This window comes from Malus sylvestris, chromosome 10, assembly GCF_916048215.2.
Source record: "Malus sylvestris chromosome 10, drMalSylv7.2, whole genome shotgun sequence".
NCBI lineage: Eukaryota > Viridiplantae > Streptophyta > Magnoliopsida > Rosales > Rosaceae > Malus > Malus sylvestris.
In genome coordinates, this window is record NC_062269.1 from 9,208,229 (window position 1) to 9,218,685 (window position 10,457).

A 10,457-nucleotide genomic window follows, 5' to 3' on the forward strand; every position below is an offset into this window, starting at 1 on the left:
TGCTTTTGGAAGAAAAAAAAAAGCAGTATGATAGTGTTTGGTAAACTTTTATGTAAAACAGCTGTGATTGTGTGAAATGATCAAAAAATGTATAATACTATATTATTATTATGATATTTTATTTAATATTATTATTTTTATGTGAGGATTTTGTGTGGCCGTGGGGCCCACACCCCGTTTCCGTTATCCCTGTGTCTTCTTTTCCCTCTCCACTCTCGAAAACTCTCAGCTCTCTCTCTCTCTCTGCACTTCTCCTCCACCGAGACAACCCCACACACAAACCTTCGATCTTAGACCATCTCACCTCAACTCTCTCTCTCTCTCTCTGCACTCTCTCTTCCTCCTGCTCGGAATCAACCGCCTAAGCTTGAGCTGATGAATGTATCGGTGAAATGGAGAAATGGGTTTTGGGAAATTAGGGTTCTTGATGGGTTTGGAGCCGCCATAGCTCGGTGGACGAAACGATGCCAGAGGTTGGGTCTGTTTTCCTCCGATTTTTGTTCAGGACGTTCTCCACCAGCTCTCACTCGATCCGGTCCCGGTAAACGGTGTCGTCAAGGACCTGGTCGGCGAGCTTCATCTAGTCCTCGAATTTGCAAGCGCGAAGATTTTTGGAGACCCACTTGAGGTAGGTTGAAGGGAGGGTGCCCAGCATCTTGCCCTTGTATTTTTTGAAGTCGATGACTCTGTCTCTGGCAGGCGGCAGTGTTGAGGCGGATAGAGAAGGTGGTTTGGGGGGTTTTGTGGGTTTGAAGGAGCGGGAGAGGCAGAGGGGGTGCAGAGAGGTGTGGGAGAGTGGTGGGTTTGACGGAGGAGTGTGGAGGCAGAAGAGAGAGCTCAAGGTAGGATTGCCAGAAACTTTCATTAAAGGGTCATTGTTCACCCGTGTATTAGAGGTTTGCGCAGAAGTTGAAAAGCCAGCTTTTCAAAGCTGCATTTTGGCTTTTTTTCACCCAAAACTATGAAAAAAGCTGAAGCTGGAAGTTTACCAAACACAAAAATGACCCCTAGCTTTTTTTGATACCAACTTTTTTTTAAAATCATCTCAACCCCAAACCATACCTAAATTTGGTCGCGAAGATTTTGACGAGGATGCAAGAGGCAGCAAGCAACCCTAGTTACTCAAGTATGTGTGTTTTGGGTTACTACTTGAGCTAATTGGATGCATAATTCATCCGAAGAACATTTATAACCATTTTTCTCGAATTCACGTAGATTGCTCCAAAAGTTCACTATTCATGACTCAACTTGAGAAAGACTTGTGCAGAATCATTCACGGAAACAGCAAAGGATTAGCACCTGGTGCAGTGAGGCTCTGAACTTGACACCCAATTTTGTTCATAGCGCTTAAGAAGCTCCACTGCCAATTCCGGTTCACTTTCTTGGCAACCAAGGAAGAGAGAAGCGTTTAGGGAAGAGAGGAATGAAGAGGGTACGTACAGACAGCGTGTCAAACCAAGCAAGCAAGCAAGAACAAAAACGTGAGCGTAGAGAAACTAAAAACCGCATCTAATCAAATATTTGGTACAAGTTTTTGCTTTTTTACAAGAGTTGAAACTGTGGACTAGACCCTAATTACTATTTTCTTTTATCTCAAAACTGAAATTCTGTTTATATCAAGATATTACAATTGCAGAAGAGTTACTTGCAATGTACGGTAAGATCCACAAAGGACCCTCCTCCATCCATATGTTCTCTCCATAATCACATACAAGTGCAAACCAAATTAAACTAAATCCCGTTCGCAGCCATAGATTCATCTTCTGTGGTTTGCACGACCAGGCCAAATCCTGCAATATCCTCTGCAAATTGTATTGTATTCTTTCCAAATAGCCCTGTAGTGGTTCTATAGTTTTTTTTGTTTGCTGAAAATTACCCCTTTCATGGTTTTTCGTTAGCTGCCAATGTCGCGCCCCATGAATCTCTAATAGTTGTTCCAAACCCTAGGTGCATGTTTTCCCTTTCCTTGATAGCTGCATCTATATACATTTGATCTTATAAAACAACTCAGGAGGAGGCTCTTACTTTTTTGAAGGAGTACTCTGCATATTCTGGAGGGTGGTTTTCCGTTGCTAATTTGGAGCACCTCAACTAATGACAATGCCTGCTGTTATAAAACCATTGGCAAGGTAGAATTCCAGTCATTCCAAATAGCGAAACACTGATAACAAATGTCTATTTCATCTCTCCAGAGAACCACACAAGCCGGAGCCACTAAATCCACCACACTAGATAAATGTTTTTACATTGATCATGTCACCAACAGAATAAGCCCTGCAATTACAGTCCAAAACACAAGCAGGTGAAAACATAAACTTGCAATAGATCTGATATACAAATAAACTTGAACTGGCTAAGCAATTATTATGTAATTAGTTACATACAGATTTCTTTTCCTTGTCAACGGAGGCTAGAAGCTCCTCTTGTTTATGGCGGGCTTCCTCAAGTGCCTGAAAAAATGAAACAAAAGAAAACGTGTAAGTTTTCTTTTCCTAGCTTCAATTTTAACTGCAATAATAGAATTGAAAAATATCAAGACATTACCTTCTTGGCTTCTGTCAGCTCTTGTTCCAAAGCATTGACGCGGTCAAGAGCAGCCTTTAGCTTTTCTTCTTTCTGCGTCTCAACCTTGAAAACCATTCGCACAAAAAGAAAATGTATATCGTTATGTTTATTATTGTCTTGATTACGATCTTTCTTTTTCTGGTATAAACTTCAATAACAGAATTCAAAAATGTCAAGATGACTACTTGCTTGGTTGAAGATAGCTCTTGTTCCAAGGCACCGAGTCGATTCAGAGCAGCATTCAGCCTTTCTGCCTCTCGTTCAGTTCCCTTGCTAACCATTGGATCAACATCGTCATATCCCATTGGATACATTCTTGGAATTGAAAGCTGAACAAGATGAAGCAAATTAGTATATCAAACAATAAAGCCCAGCAAGTGCCAGGTCCAGAATTTTATATCTACGGAGGCAAAGTTGAACTATAATAAGACTAAAATGTTGAGAGCGAGAGAGAGAGAGAGAGAGAGAGAGAGAGAGAGTTTGTGTTAACTAACTGATAAGTATGTGAAAAAGATAAAAGGGCCATGCTTACTTCTTCAGGCACAGAAGAGAGATAGTCCCCATGCATTTCAGCCTCTAAAAACGTATCTGAGCAGAAAGAATCCATTCTCTTCATGTAGTAGCATGCCAAGAGAAAATAGAAACATAAGGAAAGTCAGGAAACTGAACATTTATGAAAACTGAGGCAAGACGGTTTGAATAAAGGCCATAAACACACAAAAATTAAAAGGCAAACTTGAGCCAAGGTCTGAGTACGTTTGTGCAAGCCTTCTCATTTTCGGAGATTAACTTCTCCTCTTCAGAGACTTTCTTCTCCTCTGCAGAGATTTTCTTCTCCTCTTCAGAGATTTTCTTCTCCTCAGAGATTTTCTCTTCCTGTTTCTCCTGTTTCTCCTGATTCTCCTGTTTCTCCTCTTTCTTCTCCAGATCGCCTGAAGTGTTGCTCGTGCATTTGGCCTCACGAATACTCTGAACCATCTGCCTCAACAAAGCAACAGATTTAGAGATCTTTTGTTCACATTAGAATATGAATTAGGATAGATAAAAGGTATCACAACAAATAAATTTCAATTACTTGCTGATAACGTCAGGTAGTTTACCACTATCCCCAAAGGAAAAGCTGTTAAATTGTTGGCCAACATTTATTTAATATTCCACTACTCTCCCTCACGTATAGACTCTCTCCAGCACTAAAATAGAGAGGTAAATGCAGGTGTTCGACTAAGGCTGTTGGTTTACCATATTTCCAAAAGCTTAAGTTGTTACATTATGCGTCAAGAATTATTTCATATTCTAACTGTCAAAATCACCTTCATTATTTCTGGATCGTTCCACGGGCCCTTATCAGAGATCATGCAGCTACCCTTATCGGCACAAGTGCAACTACCACCCAAAAACTCTGGTAGCTCACTGCAGGTTTAATAGAAAAAAGAGTATTATAAGTTACAATAGGAAGTTTAATTAGCTTAGATTGAACTAGGTATATACTAAAATGTTCCTAGAACAACACTTACGTAGCTTCAATTATTTCAAGCAACTTGCTCTGATATTGATTTCCCAGAACCTAATTCATAATCATCAGTCATCAACTCATTTAGCAACAGTACAAGATCAAATTTTAAACCAATTGACTAGTTTAGAGTGAACAAAGGACAAAAGCTTACATTGATTTTTGCAGTGGTCTTGGGATCAAGGAAAGATTTGACGGTGTTCCATAAGAGCCTAAATCCAGAACCAGCATTGATGATGAACATACGGTTCAGGGTCTATGTTAAACAAAAAGTTCAATCAGCGCCACAGAATACAAAAACTACCTTTCATGATAGGAAAGCAATCCAAGAAGCTTGATTCACGTAAACTTGAAATCATACAGCTTTTTACAGGATACCTCAGGATAATTGTCACCATCGACCTTCTGAAGGCGCTGAATGAGTTCCCTTGCAGATTTATTTAAACTTGTAAGCCCCTGTGGATCAAGTACACACATAAATACCACATGTCATGTTTGACACCACGCTAGTTAGATCTAACCAGAAGATCTCCACCAATTAATACATGAATTAAAGTATCAGTTTGTCTACAGAATAATTGGGTATCTCCAATTGTCCTGAATTAAGATAGTTTTCACGTACCACTCCTTGGACATCCAGAATAGTGGTACTCTGATCAATGTGCTTCTTTGCTGCAACGGAACAGGCGGGGAATTTACAGATAAAGGTCCTCTCAAACTCCCGTATGTGGTACTTTATATACCGTTCCATTGTTGTCACTTGCAGCAGCTTATTAGAATCAACTTGACCCAGTCTCTCAATGTAGACAGGCCGCCCATCCTTATCAACTCCATGATGCCCTTGTGGATAGTATTTTAAGACTTCATCGACTTCCTTAAATTCGAAGTCCTTAGCAAAAAAAACAAAAGGGGAAACTTCAGACAAACAATAGCTACTCCAACTAAACCATCTCCACTATATTCCAACTTCAATATAAGCATTAAAAACTACCTCCATAATAGTGTCAGCACCAAATTCCTGCCTCCACTGGAGCATGTCAGACCACATTTGCTTTGTTTTCTCAACATCAAATTTCCGGGCCCTTAAAAATCTGCACCATCATACAACAGTATAACAAACAACCTATTCATAACCGCATGTAGCAACTCAGGCATCAAAAACTGTTATTGCCAATCAAAACAGAGAATAAGTAACCTTAGCAACATATGAGAATCGTCATGTTTTGAGGGCAGTAGTTCTTCGGATACCAGTATTTGCCGGAATTCCTGAGCTGCCTTGAGCTCCTCGGCATCAATGCCATCGTCTATAGGGAAAGACATTACTTTACTGTTCCTTCGACCCTTACTGAAGGAGTTTGTAATCATGTTTGCTGCCTTCTTGAAAGACATAAGCTTTGTTTTGCTCTCATCCTCAGAGTTCTCATCTACACACGAGTAATAAAAAATAAAAAATAAAAAATTGACCCACAAACACAGATGTCTCTCTTGTTCTTTTCCATTTTCTCCTATACATTTATCTTCTCTGTATCGCTCCAATTTTATCGGATGTCCGAACAAAATGCAAAAACAATTCACATAGCAAACATGAAATTCATATGAATTGGGAGAAACCCAATCAATTATGTTGTATGACAAACCAAATCAGTCAAAACTCAAACTATGAAATTATAAATGTAACCCAAAACAATTTCAATTCGAAATTACTAAACATCAACTTGTAAAGTAATGGGTACATTTTTCTCTATAAATATATAAAGAAGAGAAAATAATGGCTTTCAAGTTTCAACTCACCCAGCTGTGTTAAGTTTTGATTAAGGAAATCAAATCTTGATATTCTTCTGTAAAAAATGTATGGGGCTGAAACCAAAATTCTGAATACATGACCGCCAAACATGGTGGTTCACGGATCCCAAAGGCAAAGGGCCCTGACTATTTGGTGGAGAAGAACATGCCTGCACTCCTCCCCTCCTCAGCCACAAGAAGGAGACTAAGAGATGGAGGGAGGCACATTTTCCTCCACTAGAGGTGGTCTGGAGGCCACAAAGGTGGCGCGTGGATTTCACAGGCCGCTCCCGGCGCATGGAAACGATGTCACAGCGGCGGTAACGCAATCTCACACGCGCCAAATAGGAATCTTTTTGTGTTTCTTATTTTGGAAACCAGTGCAGCGGGCGGATATCTCTTTCAGGTCCCCCTTGTGGAAATGATATTATCTATCTAGTTGCAAACGTTTGTTTGTTTGTTTTGTTTTTTTTTTTTTTTTACTTTTTTTTTTAATTTTATTTTTTTGAGTTCTTTTGTTTTTTGCTATGATCTAGTTGTAATGTTATATTCTTCAAATTATTGTATTTTTAATACACGTCATACATTGTTTGGATGTGATAATTTGAGACTGTTTTTAGAATGGAGTACGATTTTCTCTCCTTTTTTTTTTCTCTTCTTTTCTCTTCCTCTTATTTGAACAATCATTATTATGTCACGTTAACATTTTATATTAATTTTTTTATTAAGAGAGAGATAAAATGAAAAGTGTGGGAGGAGGGAAATAGGAGGGCAGGGGAGGGGAATAAGATAAGAAAGAATCCTACTCCTTTTAGAATACCTAAAACCGCTTTTAGGTAGCTAAATGTGTTAGTGGTTTTATTTGATAGTAAAACTTAAGTATTTTTTGTCATATAAGCGTTTTCTGAACAAGCGAATGTTAAGTGATACTTGAAGTGCTTTTTCAAAAAGCACTATGATTTTTTTATATACAGACTCAACATCTTTCTAATATAAAACACTTCTAACAAAATCAACATCTTTCTAATATAAAACACTTCTAACAAAACTTTTTTTTATGTAAAGAAGTGTTTTCGATAAAAGCATTACCTAATGAGCCCTAATAAGATGGAAAATTTAAGTTCTAAGTGCTAAAATAGTGAGTACAAGACCTTCAATGAGGCAAATCCATAAGCATTTGCTTAACATGAAATGTTTTGTCTTAACATATACTTTAAGATGAGATCAGTGTTTGAAATATCCTAAATATGCTCGATATTTCCATAGAAATATTAAAAAAATCAGGGAACAATATGGAGGGAGTAAAGTGTACGTTTCACCGCATATCCCTGATACTTTCGGAAATCAGTCAATTTCCTCGATATTTTATGTATCCTTACAGAAATTTCGTAAAGAAATTTATAGACTAGTGGTCAAGTTTTCTTCTTCGTTTCTTTTTTTATTATGTGAATTCAGTTTTCAATCTATCATATATTTGGAGAGTGCAATTGGAAAGTACTACGCAAGAAGGCCTAATCAAAATGAAAGATGAAGATTGATTATCATTTTAACTACATGAACTTATGCATTCTATATGGTATTAGTTTAATTCAATAAAACTTGTGTTGTTTTCATGATGAAAGTTTCAATTAAGTTATGTATAATTTATTTGTTCTAGTGAAATGTTTTATTTTAATACTTGTCATTAGAAGGAAGTTTTCCTTCTAACATATCACATACTTATTTTTTACATAGTATCTAATTATTAATTATTAATTCATACATGTGTTGTGGCTTCATATGACATTCCCTAAACAATAATTTCATGTTTTCATGTTTTTTTTTTAAAATCAAATTTTCATCAATTCTATGGAAGGCAACCAATATCGATATTTGATATCGGATATATCTATCGATATTTCTGCAACATATCAATATTTCCATCGATATTGATATTTTGAACATTGGATGAGACTCGATAGAAAGCTAATCTTAGAGAATGTTGACAACTCTATGTCACCTCTATAATAGTCCTATGCAAGTTTTAGGTAAGCGTTAATGATTGAACAAGAATTCATATAGTTGTCTTCGCATATCTAAGATGAGACTTGATAGAAAGCTAATCTTAGGGGCGTTTGTTACACCTCCTTAGGAGGGACTGGCTTGAACTAGCTTAAATACGATTATAATCCTGCGTTTGGTAGGTTCTTGGACTAAAATGAATGAGACTTGCCCCGACTCAGAATCCTTCCACGCTTCGCTAACCCTCACTATCTAATCCCAAGCTTTCCCATGGTGTTAAGGCGGACTAGAAAGGAAACGAGGCCAACATCCCCAATTCCCAACTTTCACTCTAATCCCTTCGTGCTCCGCTTATTCTTCTGCGGTGCCGTCACCATGGCCAAGTTGTGGGTCGCTGCACCACCCAAGTACCTAACCCAACCTTCAAAGAAACCCGGCAATAACATTCAACCATCCAGAAGGCAAGCAAACAATTTCCATGGAATTTTATCGAATATTTGTGAAACAAGAACAAAAATTGAGGAAAGAAAAAGGCGCAATACTCCGCCTTCTTCTTATGTGCAAATCACTGTTGTCAGTAGACAATACGGCCAAAATCGGTGTGTCGATGGCGACCTATTGTCGTCAAACGGTACATCGAGAAGCGGATCAATAGAGGTTAGCGATGAAGGTTGGGGGTTTTTAGGGATCAAGAGGTTAGCGATGAAGGTTTGAGATGGGTTTTTGAAGTCTTAATTAATTTGAGAATCTGGGTTGTCTTGAATAATAGTGTGATCTGGGTTTGTGAAATAAGCATTGATTGTTAGCTTGGAATTTTACGAATTCAATTGGAGGTTTTCATAATTTTCTTTTATTTTTAATAGAAAATAAATTAAAATATAATAATAATAATAATTTATTGTTAGTTCAGCTTCTTAGTCCGACACTGCACCAAACGATTCATTAAGCTAGTCTAGCTTAGTCTAGTCTAAGCTAGTCCAGCTTAGTCCCTGAAGCTAATCCAGTCTGAGATAATCTGATGCAACAAACGCATCCTTAGAGAATATTAACAATTGTCACATTTATAATAGATGTGAATTTCAGGCAAGCGTTGATGATTGGACTAGGATTCGTATAGGGTATATGCCCTGTGAGGAATAGTTATATTCCCAACCCTAATAATTATGCTTTATTTAACCAAAAATATGTCATCAATATGATATCAGTCTCTACTTTAGCATGTTTACTGAGAACAATTTTATTTTGATACAATAATATATTTACATTACCAGGTAAGAGAATAATTAGTATCAAACTCGTCATCTATGAATATGTTAAATGCAAGACACTACAAGATCTTTTGGGACTCACAGCCAGTAACATTATTATCGACACAACCTATATAATTAAGCACATTTAAGTAAGCGAGGTATATTGGGTAAAGTTACTGAGAGGAAGCTCAGGAAGGTGATGTTAAAAATAAAATGGTAGAAATCAATGACATGCAAATTATCTCTTAATTTAACCATAAGAAAGAGACTAGGTAGGTGAAGGATGGGAAATTACAAATTACAGTTTCTTCTCTGCAATCTTCTTGCCATTCTAGTACTGTTTACTAGTTTTGCGTTTCTGCTCCGGGCAACTAAATCTTTGACCAGAACACCAAGATAAACCCTAAACCTAAATATGTAATGTGCATTTATTTATATTTAAATCTCTAATATATACAAGATGAAACCCTAATTCTAAGAACTCCAAAAGTATTGTGTGTAATTCAACATTCAGAAGATCACACACAGATATATATATAACCATCGATTTACGTAAGGTCTTGGAATTGGATATATCTATATCACAAGGTGCTCAAACTCAAACTAGAGACCGTCGGGGGATATACCTACCGATAACCTAATTGTACACCAAAACAAACACATAAATAAAAAAAATACAAAAATCCAAACAATTTTGTTATTAGCATGCTTTCAAATCATTTAAAATGAAACTAACATGATCATGACGGAAAAAATGGGTAACTAACCATGGAGGTTGAAGATTTTGGATTAATCGAATGCAGGAATTCAAGAATACGAGAGAATTAATACCTTTTGACAAGAATGTAGGGGTTAAGTGGGGCTAATAACTTCAGTGATTGAACACTACACCCCCACATCCATGGACAGAGTTCGACTATCGCCCTCCTCCGCCCTTCTTCCGCCTTAAACCTTCTTCGTATCCAAAAAAAAAAAAAAAGGATGTAGAGGGTAAGAGATAGAAGTGGTAGGCATACATATGACCCGTATTAATCTCTGAAATTGAATGGCTAGAGAGGAGCAATGAGGATTTTGTTTCATTTTCCATTGACACGGTCTCTTCTATGTTCCCACTTTTGGGTTTCTGTTGGCAAAGAAAGAGAGTATGTGAATAAATGCGATAATTACGGAGATGATTCTAAATTAATTATTTCTAATTTAACAAACTTTTCTACAAACGGCATCCCCCTATTTCCACGCTAAACTACCAGGGAAACTTTGTTCCCAAAGTTCGGATGGGCCGTTAGATCAGATAATGAACATCTAACGGTCAGAAATAAAACACCGAAAGTGCAGCACTACGAACTAAA

General features: G+C 37.3%; 1 protein-coding gene and 1 long non-coding RNA gene across 2 annotated transcripts; one reads left to right on the forward strand and one right to left on the reverse strand.

Moving 5' to 3' along the window:
- Positions 1-232: 232 nt before the first annotated feature.
- Positions 233-1,638, forward strand: LOC126585552 (uncharacterized). The gene is made up of 2 exons (XR_007610584.1): positions 233-1,126; positions 1,268-1,638. It is a non-coding gene; the product is annotated as an uncharacterized LOC126585552 (long non-coding RNA).
- On the reverse strand, positions 1,489-6,267 carry LOC126585551 (phosphatidylinositol/phosphatidylcholine transfer protein SFH1-like). The gene is made up of 14 exons (XM_050249988.1): positions 5,867-6,267; positions 5,271-5,499; positions 5,067-5,166; positions 4,698-4,964; positions 4,454-4,531; positions 4,230-4,331; positions 4,080-4,129; positions 3,876-3,975; positions 3,322-3,543; positions 3,098-3,175; positions 2,751-2,894; positions 2,545-2,628; positions 2,385-2,450; positions 1,489-2,274 (listed from the first exon to the last, which is right to left on the reverse strand). Exons 1-14 carry the CDS (start codon positions 5,967-5,969, stop codon positions 2,257-2,259), a joined length of 1,641 nt encoding a protein of 546 aa, XP_050105945.1. The 5' UTR covers positions 5,970-6,267; the 3' UTR covers positions 1,489-2,256.
- Positions 6,268-10,457: the final 4,190 nt, after the last annotated feature.

What these genes read in the sequence shown, in the direction of transcription:
- LOC126585551 (XM_050249988.1), bottom strand. Translation starts at nt 5,969, where the DNA reads ATGTTTGGCGGTCATGTATTCAGAATTTTGGTTTCAGCCCCATACATT. An exon ending in TTCTGGATGTCCAAGGAGTG is followed by an intron (nt 4,532 to 4,697) that starts GTACGTGAAAAC and finishes CTTGATCCACAG; the next exon opens with GGGCTTACAAGTTTAAATAA. An exon ending in TCTCTTCTGTGCCTGAAGAA is followed by an intron (nt 2,895 to 3,097) that starts GTAAGCATGGCC and finishes CATCTTGTTCAG; the next exon opens with CTTTCAATTCCAAGAATGTA.